This window comes from Macadamia integrifolia, chromosome 10 (genome assembly GCF_013358625.1).
Source record: "Macadamia integrifolia cultivar HAES 741 chromosome 10, SCU_Mint_v3, whole genome shotgun sequence".
Lineage (NCBI taxonomy): Eukaryota > Viridiplantae > Streptophyta > Magnoliopsida > Proteales > Proteaceae > Macadamia > Macadamia integrifolia.
This window is the reverse complement of record NC_056566.1, coordinates 24,240,465-24,255,434: the sequence shown is the minus strand read 5'-3', so window position 1 is coordinate 24,255,434 and position 14,970 is coordinate 24,240,465. Positions and strand designations below refer to the sequence as shown.

The 14,970-nt window shown below is 38.6% G+C and overlaps 2 protein-coding genes across 2 annotated transcripts; both read right to left on the bottom strand.

Annotated features, from left to right (window-relative positions):
- Nucleotides 1–2,790: 2,790 nt before the first annotated feature.
- On the bottom strand, nt 2,791–5,647 carry LOC122090527 (epoxide hydrolase A-like). The gene is made up of 4 exons (XM_042660150.1): nt 5,271–5,647; nt 4,960–5,142; nt 3,366–3,607; nt 2,791–3,205 (listed from the first exon to the last, which is right to left on the bottom strand). Exons 1-4 carry the CDS (start codon nt 5,550–5,552, stop codon nt 2,959–2,961), a joined length of 954 nt encoding a protein of 317 aa, XP_042516084.1. The 5' UTR covers nt 5,553–5,647; the 3' UTR covers nt 2,791–2,958.
- A 636-nt stretch (nt 5,648–6,283) lies between these two features.
- LOC122090526 (epoxide hydrolase A-like) lies at nt 6,284–9,305 on the bottom strand. Its single transcript, XM_042660149.1, has 4 exons — nt 8,765–9,305; nt 8,497–8,679; nt 7,137–7,378; nt 6,284–6,978 (listed from the first exon to the last, which is right to left on the bottom strand). The coding sequence occupies exons 1-4, from the start codon at nt 9,044–9,046 to the stop codon at nt 6,732–6,734; spliced, it is 954 nt and encodes a 317-aa protein (XP_042516083.1). The 5' UTR covers nt 9,047–9,305; the 3' UTR covers nt 6,284–6,731.
- Between the last annotated feature and the right edge of the window lie 5,665 nt (nt 9,306–14,970).

Sequence of the window (14,970 nt, the reverse complement as noted above, 5' to 3'; positions counted from 1 at the left end):
TAAGAATACTCACTGCAAAGTATTTCCCAAATAGGTCTATCTTCCACAAAAGCACTCTAAAAAAAAAGGATCTATCACTTGGAGGAGCATTGTAAATATTCTTCCCACCCTCCAAAGGATGGTTGTATGTAAATTGGTAATGGTAGGCAAACTTTCTTCTGGTACGACCCATGGATCCCCATATCGGATGGGTATCAGCTGAGACTGATTCCCGGTCCAATACAGATCCGGATCGGTTATCTAGATCGTTTCAAGGGTAAAATAGAAAAAAAGTAGTATTTTTTTTTATAAAAATCATGGGTAAAATAGATCGATACCCACCGATCCCATCCGATTCGGATTGGTATCAGGATCGGTATCGACAGAAACTAATACCTATACCATCCCCTAAATCCTTGCTCCTACTTCGGTTCTTCCGAAGTAGACCTATTGAAGTGCTAGAATAGTGAACAGTAGAATAATGCATTAAATCTTTCATTGATGTGTACTCTATTTATATACAAGAAGTTACTAGTATATTACAGAATATAGAAATACCATCGACAAAAAACAAGATTACCATATATCTATGGTTTACAAAGATAGGAGATCCACACTTGCCATGTTTATGGAGAATAGATATGGTAGATGATATGTGCATATCCATATTTGCCATATGTATGAAGAGTGGATATGTTAAAGTATATATGGATGGTTGTATCCTTGATTACAACCACCACACTTGCCATATGTATGGGGAGTGAAATATGGTAGATGACTGTATCCTTGGAATACATGATAACTGATATGGGGTTTCCTAATTTGAGGAAACCATTCCATATTGGTTGATACACTCCCTCAAGGTGATGATTCGATGGATAGAATTTTCAGCTTGTCACGTAAGGATTGGAACCGAGTTGTGGATAGACCTTTGGTCATAATATCAGCCAGCTAATCATTGGTTGAAATAAATTGAGCTAACATCACGAACAAAGTGAAAATCAATCTCAATGTGTTTCGTTCGTGTGTGAAACACTAGATTTTCCAAAAGATATGTGGCGCCAATGTTATCACACCATAGATAGGGGTTCTTGAATTTTGGATCACGAGCTCTTGAAAAAGTGATTGAAGCCATGTAATTTCTGCGGATGCATCGGCCAAGGCTTTGTACTTCGATTCAGTGGAGGAATGGGCCACTATTTTTGTTTCCTTGAGGTCCAGGAGATAAGATTTGGGCCAAGAAAGATGGCATAGCCACCAGTAGATTTTCGAGCATCAAAGTTTCCTACCCAATCAGTGTCAGTTTATGCCTACAATTGAAGATTAGAGGATTTGGAAAAGAGAAGACCATGAGAACAAGTATGCTTCAGAGAATAGAGTATCCATTTGACCATAGTCCAGTGTTCCATTAGTTGGAGAGTGTATAAACTGACATGCCTAGAGGCACACCCCCTGTAGTGGAGAGTTTCAGATTAGTGGCAATAGGGGTGGTGACTGGCTTACAATCATCCATGCCTACTTTATTTAGAAGATCCCCGATGCATCGTTGTTGAGACGATAGAAAACCGTTTAATGTGGAACGGCCTCAATCCCAAGAAAGAAACTTAGGGGTCCTAGATCTTTGATAGAAAATTTCGCACCCAGCTGAAGTCAAGAGGTTGGTATATGGCTTTGTCGACTGCTGGTGACCAAAATATTGTCAACATAAATAAGCACATAGGTAGTCAAGCTTTCTTTATGATAAATAAAGAGAGAATGTTGGAGCATAAAGGTGGATAGACGATGGAACCAGGCCCGAGGGGCTTGTTTCAACCCATACAAGGATCGATATAATTTGCACACATGATGGGAGTGATTTGCATTCTCAAAGCCCTATGGTAGTGTGGTTGGGTCATATAAACATCCTCTGCTAGAACGTCATGCAAAAACGCATTATGTAGGCCCAATTGACGAATGAACCAACCTTGAGATATGGCTAGTGAAAGAATGGTCCGAATGACAGTGGCCTTGATGACAGGGCTAAATGTCTCATTAAAGTAGATGCCTCGTTGTTGATGGAATCCTTTGGCCACTAGATGGGCCTTATACCATTCCAAGGAACCATCAACCCTTCTTTTGATTTGGTAGATCCATTTGCACTCTACTAGGTTCATATGATCATGCCCGGGAACCTACGACCAAGTGCCATTGCGTAGAAGCGCATTGAACAATGAACAATAGAATAATGCCTTAAATCTTTCATTGATGTGTGCTCTATTTATATACAAGAAGTTACTATCTTAGGTATATTATAGAATATAGAAATACCATTTACAGAACACAAGATTACTATATATCTATGGTTTGCTAAGGTAGGAGATCCCACACTTGCCATATTTATGAAGAGTGGATATGGTAGAGTATATATGCATGGTTGTATCCTTGATTAAAGCCACGACACTTGCCATATGTATGGAGAGTGAAATATGGTAGATGGTTTAGAATACAGGATAACTGATATGGGGTTTCATAATTTGAGGAAACCGTTCCTTATAGAGTGATACGAAGCCATAGGCTGCAACGTGGCAGCTCAGCCCCAACCCACCCCGAGCCCAAATAAGGCTTGAGGGTGAATCAGGGCATGCGTCCCGAGGTCACCTCAGACATGAGATTGCCTCTTTGGTCTTAGGGCTCTATGAAGAGGAATCCTTTTTGAAGATTAAATCCTATACTCCCACTTCAGTGAAATGATGGAAGCTATAAGATAAGTTTTCCTTCACCAGTGGAGATGGAATTCCTTATGCCAACATTATACTATACAACTTCCGTGGATATAATAAGCACATCAAACCCACTTTATTTTATTTATTTAAAGGTTACACAAGATGTTAAGATGTTCATAGCTCCTACTTTAGTTTATTTAAAGCTTACATAACATGTTCAGATAAACTGATCATGCTGATCATGGAACACAGCAAGGAGGGAGCTCCAAAAATCACATTAAAATTTCTTAATGAAGTCCAAGATTTGGGTGTTTATTTCATCAGACCTTTCCTGGTTGATGAAGTGACCTGCTCCTTCTATCACAACCACATCTTGCAGAAATGGCACATCACTCTTGAAGCCACCATCATGTATATATTCCTTGGCATTTAAGGTGTTGTATACCAGATCCAGGTCTCCTATAACAAATTTGGCTGGTACTTTTACTTGTACACCAGTCCATGGTGCCATGAGCTCCCAGTTTCTGCAATTCAGAGACCAAGAAAAACTACCATAGTAAGTTCAAACAAATGAATACTACCCCAGTTGATGGAGTAGCCACACAAAAGTTGATTCATTAGCTAGAAATGTTCAAGAACTATAATGGTTTCAAAAGGAGGTGAAGTTTCATGTAGCTAACATACAGATTAAAAACTCGATAGTAATATAATCCTCCAGTGAAGCCTTTTATGTCGAATTTGCTGGCATAGTAATTGAGGTCTTCTTCTGATAACCAAGAGGGCAAGGAAATTTCATGATCTGGTGAATCTCCAAATTCTTTTCCTTTAGGAAGATATAATGGTTCTGCTTTGAGTGACATTATAAATCTCTTCAGTGTTGATGCAGTACCAAAATGAGCAAACACCTCTTCCATGTCTCCAGGTTCCTATAAAAATAACAATCCAATAGAAGTATCCTTAATTGCTAAAAGATAGGAATGTTCACTTATATGGCTTCATATAAATGGAATTATTTTAATAGAAATAAGCCTTGGGTTGAGATTTTGATCCCATGAGTTTTCTTTATAATGTACCACTTTAATGAGTCTAAACTATGGATAGAAGGCATGAATACGGGATTTACCTCATTAGTTAGTTATTAGTTAACTAGTATTTTATTTAATTTAATTAGTTTAGATGTTTTCCTATAAGGATTAATTAGGACTGAGTTTCCCTAAGGCCACGGTGAATCGGACATCTGGTTCACTGTGCATCCAGGCCACTTGATGGGTCGGGGTACATGAGTCCCATCCCTTCAATTTGTGTGGTAAAGAAAAACTTTGTCCTAAGGATTATGTTTCCTATTCCACTTATGTTTGTATTTTTAGCAATAAGATTTGACTTTCCTAGTCAGATTTGTAGTTTGATTTAGCTTTCCTATATAAAGCTTGTAACAACCATTGATTTAGAACAATTGATGAAAAATAAAAGATGAAGTTTTCTTCATGAGTGTTGTGTGATTCTGTCAGGGGAGAATTAAGATTCCTTACAAGACAATGTGGCCCATGTGCCAGTGTGGGGGACGTGGTAGCGCAAGTTTAAGCATTAACAAGGATGCGATTTTCACCTTTCATGAGGAGCGAGGCGGTCATTTCTTCATAAGGGCCATGCTGCCTTTCAAGCTTCTTTTACCCTTAATTCGGAAGAAAGTTTTATGTCCATGTGCCTACACCTTTGCATCTGTCTCTCTCCTCATTTCTATAAAATGAGCTCCGCCGTTAAACCCTTGTGTCTATCTATCTCTTTCTCTCTATAAAATGACCTCCTTACTCCACATAGATTGAACCAAAAAAGGGGGAAATCTCATTGCAGGTGGTAGGATAAATGCTCCCAGCAGAGAACACTTCCCCTATTAATTCTGAATATGGATCAGGTTTACGTACGAGAACAAATCTCGCACATCCCTGGTATGTGGATTTAGAATCTATTAAATGAAGAGAGAGAACGAATTCCAAATCCATGGACCAGGGACGTGAACCTGATCCGGTCCCATTAAGTCTCACCCAAATCTGTAATTTGAGATGTTTTGCACTAATCCACCGTTAGTGTCCCTAACATTATATTCCTCAGACCCAAGTCTACAACTAACGAGGATACAACAAAAAATCAATCTACAAGTAGCAAAGATCCATCGAACATAAGGCAACCAAGAGAACACAACACTGAAACAGTAACAAAGACAAGGAAAAACAGTATTAAGAAGAAGAAAAGTACTAATGAAGAGGAGAACAGAGGAAACCTGGAATCTGCAAAAGTAGTAATCGTCACCCAAAGCAGCTCGTATCAGATCGAGGGGTTTGGCTAATGGGTTTCGAGGAATGAAGGCGACGCTGAGGTTCACGACAGCCTTAACTCGGTCAGGGCGAAACAAGCAGAAACACCAAGCAATCCAAGCTCCCCAGTCGTGTCCCACAACAAACACCTGAAACCCCTCTCGCCCATGAATCCATGACCACGAAGCATACTCTATTCTTAAAAGAGGAAATGAAGAACCCAGAAAAGAATTAAAAAAAAATTAAGAAATTTCGATCGAGGAACACACACAGTCACCTGATCTTGGCCGAGGAGATCTATGAGGGCAATAAGATCGCCAACGACGTGAAAAGCAGTATAGCTGGTGGTTGAAGGCGGAGCATCGGTATCACCAAAACCACGGAGGTCAGGAGCCACAGCTCTGTTGCCGTGGGAGGCCAATGCAGAAATCTGGTGCCTCCATGAGTACCAGAGCTCGGGAAACCCGTGAAGAAGCAGCACCACCGGACCTTCCCCTTTCTCTGCTATGTGCATGTTTATTCCATTCACACTCACCATTCTGTGCTCAATTCCTTCCATCTCTCTCTCTCTCTAGAAAGAACAAACGCATACAGAAGTTCTCTATCATAACCTCAGAAGTCCCTTCTTATAACCTTGTCTGGTACATGAACGGATCCGGTTAGGAAAAAAATCGTTTGCAATTCTGACCTCGTACAATTCCCTGCAATACCACCTTCAGGCGGTGACACGTGTATTGATATCAATATAATGGCTCAGATCTGATTTAAATGCCTCTTCACTGATTTAATGTTTTATTAGTTGTACCAAATATGGGCCATTGTATTGGTATCAATACACATGTCACCACCTGAAGGTGATATTACACGGAATTGTACAAGATCGACATTGCAGACGATTTCAACCCATCAGGTTAATGTTCTGTGGGAGACATTCTCGTACATGATGTGAACTTTACACGTTTTTCTCTAATCTTATCAACCATGTTCTCTTCCTAATATATATATATATATATATATATATATCTATATCTATCTTTCTACCATGTCCTCTTCCTAAGAAAGGAAGAATGAAATTTTCACTACCATGCGGATCATGGACCCGTGTTAAATTGACGTCGCTTTTGGGATTTGGAACCTTGTCTAAGATTTCATGTTGTCTCTATCCATTTTTATGGTGAATAACGTCAACAAACGTTAGCGGAGCCTTTTAATTGATACACGTACAAATACTTGGGTTCAGCTTAGGTTCAATGAATTCAAAGCAAAAGATACAGGATTGAGTCAAGTTCGTTGCTCATAAGTCAAGTTTCAGTTGATACTAACTTTTTCAAGTAACAAATTAAAGCTTTGAAACAACCCGCTACGAAGCAGGAGTAAGACTGCATACATTATGACCTCACCCTCAGTGTAGGATAATTCCAATTTCCCTTGCAAAGTTGCACCATTGCAAATGTCGACCACTACAAGTCTCAGTCTAAGGTGATGAAATCCAAGACAATAGCAACCCCCCACCAAGCCCGTACGAGACCAATGCAGGATCAACCATCATATGGCTGCTACATTTTCCAGGAGGGAGTAACACCTTTGGTCATAACCGGTTACAAACATAATACGCGAAAACAAAAACAGAACAAAGTGCTGCTTTTAGGCAAGAACCTGATAAGTAGATTAAATAAGCACATCACAAAACATTTTAGTGGTCATGGAACACCAAAGGAAGGAGCTCAAGAAAGCCTGATCAAAATCTCTGAATGAAGTCCAAAATATGGGTGTTTATTTCATCAGACCTTTCCTGGTTGAGGAAGTGACCCACTCCTTCCATCACAACCACATCCTGCAGAAATGGCACATCTCTCTTGAAACCACCACCATGTATATACTGCTTTGCACCTAAGGTGTTGTATACCAAATCGAGGTCGCCTACAACAAATTTGACTGGTACTTTTACTTGTACACCAGTCCATGGTGCCATGAGCTCCCAGTTTCTGCAATTTAGAGGCCAAGAGAAATCACTAAAGTAAGTTCAAACTAATGAATACTACAACCCCTGTGGATGAAGTAGCCATACAAAAGTTGATTCTTTATTAATGTTAAAGAATTATAATGGTTTCAAAGTATATCAAATTTCATGTAGCAAACATACAGATCCAATGCTCGATAATAATTCAATCCTCCAGTGAAGCCTTTCATGTCCAATTTGTTGGCATAGTAATTGATGTCTTCTTCTGATAACCAAGAGGGTAAGGAAATTTCACCATTTGGTGAATCTCTGAATTCTTTGTTTTTAGGAAGATAGAATGGAGCTGGTTCGCGTGATGTTAGAAATCTTTTCAGTACTGATGCAGTACCAAAACGAGCAAACACATCTTCTATGTCTCCAGGTTCCTACAAAATAACAAGCTTTCATATTTGGTTTAGATGTATGAAATGTGAATCACCATAGAAGTATCACTGAAGGATAAAGTGTCATGAAGATAACCAAGCATCAAGTTCTCCCTTTTCATTGATAACCTAGGTGTTTGCAGGACCTACAAGGCTCCAACTCAAAAATTGCAAAAATGTACAAATTGAAACTCCACCAAAGCATTAACACCATTGAGAAAGTGTACTCCTGGCCTACAACTGCCTTACCTGTTGTACATCCAAGTGACTTGGGCTGGTGGGTTCTACAAGGGATATTGACAAATTTCTCCGCATAAAGGAGAGTAAGAGATCTTCAAATGCAAAGAATTTTAGTGCAACTAGTGTCATTATTGCCAAAAGATAGGAATGTTCACCTATATGGCCTCACATAAAAATGTGAACAGAATTTGTTGTTCCTGTGGGGCAACCAAGCAAGATTAATCCAAAAACAACAACAATGAAGAAGAAATTCTTCTCACCTGTGCCATTCTGCTCATTACAATCATCTATAGATCTTACCCTATTATACGAATAAATGAGAGGCTCCAACTAATGTTGCTGTATCCTCTGATGGAGATGAAGTTAGTGGATGTCAATGGTTATGAACTGTAAGGATTGGGAAAGATAAGGGTCCAGGGTAGGGCACAAAAGAAGTGAAACTATGTAATAACCCAAGAGGATATTGAGATGGATGTGTGGTAAAACTAAGAAAGATAAAGGAAGAAATGATCATATTAGAACTGATTTGGGAGTAGCTTCAATACTTGATAAACTATGAAAAAGTCTTTTGAAATGACATGACTATGTTCAACGGAGGCATTTGGATGCTTTTGTACAGATGAGTGCTTTGATTCAGATTGAAAAAATGAAAGAAGGAAAGACATACCTGAAATGACATTAAGAGAAGTAGTAAGGAAAGACATGCATAGCAATTGATCCACAAAAAGGGTCTCCAAAATTAAATTCCTTTGACCCAAAGCCCACGACGGACGAGGATACAATAAAAATTCCATCTTCAAGAAGAGAGATCGATCAAGAGGAAAAGGAAACATAACATTAAAAGAACGAAGAAGAAAGGAATAACAGGGGCGGGGGGCTACCTGGAATCTGCAGATATAGTAATCCTCACCCAAGGCAGCTCGCATTTGATCGAGGGGCTTGGCTAATGGGTTTCGAGGATAAAAGGCGACGCTGAGGTTGACGAGAGCCTTAACTCGGTCAGGGCGAAACAAGCAGAAATACCAGGCAATCCAAGCTCCCCAGTCATGTCCCACCACAAACACCTGAATCGATCCCCACCAGTCCATCACCCACCACCACCAAGAAGAAGAAGAAGGAAATGAAAATAACAAATTTAAGAAGCGTCACCTGATCTTGGCCGAGGAGATCGATGAGGGCAATAAGATCGCCAACAATGTGAAAGGCGGTATAGCTGGTGGGAGAAGGCGGTGCATCGGTATCACCAAAACCACGGAGGTCAGGAGCCACAGCTCGGTAGCCGTGGGAGGCCAATGCAGAAATCTGGTGCCTCCATGAGTACCAGAGCTCGGGAAACCCATGAAGAAGCAGCACCACCGGACCTTCCCCTTTCTCCGCTATGTGCATGTTTATTCCATTCACACTCACCATTCTGTGCTCAATTCCTTCCATCTCTCTCTCTCTCTCTAATGAGGAAATGATTCCTATTTGTTTTCAATTGGATCGATACAACTACCAGCAACCTTATTAACCACATTCTATTTATATGAAATGAATTCAGAACTGATGCAGAGTTAAAAAGAGTTGCAGTCTTGCAGATAGAGATGAATTCAGAACTGATGCAGAGTTAAAGAGTTGCAGTGTTGCAGATAGAGTCCTCTTAAAACCTTCACATGAGCTATATCCCGTGAAAGAGATTTCAATTCAATCGTTATTTTCCATACAATTGATACCCAACCAGGCAACCACTGGCATGGTTTCAAATAACAGCCCGACAGGGATTGGTATCGGTATTGGATCGGCCAAATAAGATGCTTTTGCCATTATAGATGCCGATATTTGACATTGTTTTGACAGTACTAGTTGTCTGTACCATTCATCGATCAATATCCGCTAGGGATCGAGCTAGGTATGTCTGGTTATAGAGGTGCAGATAGTGTTTTTTTACCTTATATCTTTTGAAAAAATATGAAAACAAAATCATCTGATATGGGCGAATTGACAGCTTGGTCGCACTGAGATAGTGGTGTGGATCTTTATCAAAAAAACAAAAAAGATAGTGGTGTGGATTGTGGAAAGAGTAAAAGGCAGTAATAAGTTTTACCAAAAACGAAAGGCAGCAATAAGTGGCAAGTAGCCCTGCTCAAGCCCATTTTATTTCGTGAGAGATCCATTCTTTGTTCCCATAACCCGAAACCCAAGCTTAACTTTTTATCCTCCGTTCATGTGTCTTATCAGATATCAGTGATTTTCTGAGAGTTTATTTCTTGTTTTCATTTCAAGAAAACATTCAATTAGTAGATCAATTAATTAATTTTGCATGTGAATTTACGATAAATTTGATTTTTCATGATATTCATCCTCTGTCATGTGATCTGAGTTGCATCATTCAAAAGGACAAAGCTGATTTACCAGCCTTTAGAATGTAATAATTATTTTATAAGTGTTTTCTTTTGGGTTCTGAGAGTGATAGAATGACTTGTCTCTCCGGTTAGGGATGTCAATTGAATGGTTAGATTTGATTCGATTTCGGTCAGGTTGAATCGATTTTTGTCTAAAAAGGAGGGAGACCAAAACCAATCCGTTAAGGAACTTCGGTTTTCGATCAATTTCGATTTCGATTCAATTTGGTTTTGATTTATTTTGGTTTTTCAATATCATGTTAATACTAATTTAGATCGGTTTATTATTGGGCTTGAATCATAATGAATCTTGCATTCATAACTTATAGTGACAAGATTTGATAAAAAAAACACTTTAAATTTATAATTAAATCATAGTTTATCATTATAAGGGAAAGATAACTAATATTGAAACCAATGGATAACAAATTACTAAGAAGATAACTAATATTAAAATCACAAAATGAACCCTATTATCCAATCATTCATTTAATTATCCAATTAGTTTTCTACAGTGAACAAAGAAATCAATGGAAGCATTATTACAATTTACAAATCAATTTCTCTATTCATAACCTAATATTCAATGATTTGTAACAATTCTGCTTACAATAAAAAAATTTCTCACTCATATTGTAAAAAATGGATGGTCAATTTATCAATTTATAATCTCATAATCATTTATTTTTTTATCGGTTTCATTTGGTTTGATTATTGGTCAGTTCGGTTTGGATCGATTTTCAGCCGGTCCCAACATACCTCAGTCCAAAACCAATCTAATAAGGATCGATTTGGTTCGATTCGGGTTTTATCGGTCAGTTTCAATAGGTTTTATCGTTTTGGGCTAGGTTTTGACACCCCTATCTTCTGAGTTGGGTAAGGCGGGTGTCCCCTTGTTTTTTTAATATCAATTTCATTTTTAATATAATTCCAAGAGCTATCTCAGGTTCTAAATAATATTTGGGCTTAAAAAAAAAAAAAGATTGAAAGATCTTAATGCTTAGAGAAAAAAATTGTTTTGTCCAATTGATGAGTCAAGCTTTCTTAATTAGGCAATAGGAGTATAATAGAGAACATAAAGTGAAGGGGGTATGGCTAGTGGCCTGTGATCCATGATAGTGTAGCAAGATTGTATGAGCACTGTTCACAAAAAGGAAAAATGTATGACCACTGCTACATAATAGATGTTTTAACTGCCATGTTCTTGTTTGATTCAAAAAGACCAAGAAAGAAGCCCAGATGGGTTGCTTTGGAATGAAAGTCTGATCTGTTGGAGACTCTTTATCCCCGTGTAATTAGATAAGTTCTTTTTTCATGAAGGAAAGAAAAATAATATTTATTTTTTGGGTAGAAGAAACATATATTTATGAAATATACGTGTGGAACTCATGGTAGGAATATAATACATTTCTTAAATTCGTGAATTAGAATTGAGCTAGACTATCGTATGCGTCATCAATAGAGCCTTCTTAACCAAGAAGTCAACCAAGTTATTTATCTTACAATCAACTACAGAAGAAAATAGATGCATAATATCCTCTAAAACGGATCTGATAGTTATAGTAGAAGATGTTATTCCCTTTAGGAGAAAGGAAATAACATCTTTATTATCAGTTTCAACAAACAACCTCTCATAAGCTTCAAAGGTTGCTCCAAGCAAAGCAATATGAATCGCCAATGCTTCCCCTTCAACTAGGTCCTAAAATACGGATCAAAATCCTCTGTTTTTCTCATTCCTGTTTTTCCTTGTTTTGCTACCTGCAGAACGCGACACGTGGACAACAAGGAGACCAACGGTCAAGATTGGGTGAGGATTATTACATCCGGTGCGTTGGTCTTAAAGTTGTCCACGCGTCGCGTTCTGCAGGTAGCAAAACAAGGAAAAACAGGGATGAGAAAAACAGGGGATTATTTTCCCTAAAATACAGTAGACTAAAAATAGCAAGTAGTGTGTGACAATTTGGATCCCAAAAGATAAAACCGATCCCACCTTTGTTGGTACTTGAGAGAAGCCAAAGTCATTGGATCCAAAACTGATTGACTCAAAGGAAATGAAGATTGGAACTTCAAAAACGCATTTTTGGAGACCCGAATTACTTCTTCCAGTGTCCATTGATGCTTACTAGCATTTGGGAGTAATTTTTTAGGGAAGAGAAGCATGAAAGGCAGTGTAGACTTAACATCCAAAAAACGGAGAGGCAAAATGACAGCCACACACCTCAGAAAAAGCATAAATCTTGCCCCTATTGATGCTTTTGCATGATTTTCCATTATCCTCATACTAGCATAGAGCTCACGGAACCCTTTCCCAGAAAACCCTTTCACTAATCTTTTATTGGAAAAAAGACCCCATGATGCTGGAGTGGGATTTCTTCCCACGCCATCTCACATAATTAGCCATGAGGCCCAACATTGATACAATGGAGATGTCTTCGCAGACCGTCTGAGATAATAAGGCAAGCAGCCCATATTGACACTCTTCAAACAAAATGTGAACCCCCATAGAACAAAACTATTCTAATGATCGTTTTCCACATCTCCCACATGATGAGTCATGGGACCCATGTTGACATTTTCTATTCAAACAAACAAACAAAATGTGAACCCCTTAAATAAAATCGTCTTTCATTGAACTGAAGGGATAAGTGCAACTGACTTGGAGGGGACATGAGACTTTCCCTCAAGAAGCAAGGTCTCGTGATCAAAATTTCGCCGTTACATAATTCCTTAGGCCAATCACCTGAGGTTCACTAAGGCCTAGAAACTCCCGGTTCGTACGTGGCACGGGGGTCATGTACTAACCCAGGGGATTTAGTCAACTTAAAGTCGGATACCCTTCCTGTTAAAAAAAAAAAAAAAAAACCGTCTTTTCCTCTCTCATTGATTTATTGATGTGGTTTCACATTTGGCATCATAAGAATCTTCTGCAGGTTGTCTTAGGTTTAATATTCAACTAAGAAAATAATAGAAGTGTGAATTCCTTCCATGACCTCTCTCACATAATGAGTCATCTACATTCACAATCTCTCCTTACACAAAAAATGGGTCCACTGCTCAACGACTCTTTCTCTCTTTTAATTGAATTCAACGACTCTTTCTCCAAAGTCTTGGAAGCCTCTACTTTATTTTCATAAACGAAAAAGGTCGGCAAATCTGTATCCCTCTCTCTCCTCTATTCCTCCTCCTCCTCATCTTTTGGGTAAAGTCTCTTACACTTCTTCTCTCTTAGGCTCCTAATTAAGGGTATTAATCGATTTGATTTCGATGTATACGATACGATTTGATTTGATTCTATTCATATTTATTTAGCTAAAATCAAATCGCATCATTTACTAAATGGTTGCACTTTTTAAAATCACAACCGTTTAGTAAACGGTTTTGGTTCTACAGTTTTTAAATGGTATCGGTTTCATGGTTTTAAACGATTTTGATCTCAATTTATTCCATACGGTTAGTAATCGATTTATTAGTTTACTCGCATGCTTACTAAAATTTGCTTTTGTTAATAAACACTTCAATCTTGTATCAAATTAAATGAGGCATTGAACAAGCAAGGATTTAACTACATAACTACGTAATATGACTAAATTATTGAATAGACTGTTGGACAGCTTCTAGGGTCCTTAATTCTTCCCTAAATTAAACTATTATGTTCTGTTAAAATAACCAAATATTTAATCGTTATGCGAGTTAATCGGATCGGTTTTGATGGTTTAAACGGTTCGTTTTCATGATGTCAATTCAGTTTGAAACCAATGGGTTAAACAGTTAAAACTGACTCGACCCATTTAACTAATCAGTCTTAAACTTGAAATTAGAACTTAACCATTTATTAAATGATTTGGGGTTACCGTGTAGACAGCTTGGTTTGATTTAAGTAAGCGGTTTCGATTTCAAATTCACATCCTTACTCCTAGCCCTCACATTGAATGACTCCCAACTCTAGGTAAATTGATAGAATTAAGTAATCTGATCATGTAGAATCTGACCCATTTTCTCATCAAGCAAAGGGTACAAAATAAATCAGATTGATTTTTCAATCAAAAATATTATGTGAAATCTTTTGTTTTTTTCTCTTTTTTCTGTCCCTATTCCATAGCATAGGTATTAGAGTTTCACAAAAAAAAAATAATTTACAATGCCACCCCTTGGAAAATGCCAATATTAGAGGAACACCCCTTCTCTTTCACCAAATTGGACTTGGATCCCTTGCCGTCAGTCTATGTTAAATGATATTGTGAAATGATAATTTTTCCCTTACGAGCAAAACCCCCTTATTATACTATTCCAAAAATACCCTTTAATCACTCTTATCCCTTATCACTTTCTCTCCCTCGTTCCTTTTCCATACCTCAACCTGTGAGTCCGGCAAAATCTAGACTACCCGAGCTTTTGTCGCTGACAAGTTGTGCTCATTCCGTTAATGACGAGTGGTGCTGCCTCCAATGGTGCCCGTGCAAGTCTCCATTGCCGGTATTTGGATCAAAATAAATGATTTCACCGTACTCAGTTTCATCTTCTTCCTCCTCCCATTCCTATTCACAGCCATGACTGTTTCAGAACCTTTACCTCTCTGCGACCTCTCTGATTCAGGTCCAGTTAAATCCTTTGCCCCACTGGTTTCCTTCCTCGAATGTTTACAATCAACCGCTCTTGATTCTTTAGGTAATTCCAACTTCGATCCCAAGAAGGCCTCAATAGAACCATCCCAAAAGGGTTGGTAGCAATTGTAGCCAAAATGAGTAATTCTCGTCAAGGATCTGATTACCCATTTGGAGAGAAAGGAGCAAGTCTCCATCGCTGGTATTTGGATCAATGAGGCCAGATTTGTCAATGGCGTGCCAGACTCTGGTGGCAGACATGGAGGCAAAGGCGGTGGCAGACATGGAGGCAGAGGCGGCGGCAGAGGTGGAGAAGGAGGAGGTGAGGGAGAAGGTTTGGTGCCTTCCCCGGAAGGGGTTGCTGTCGCCGATC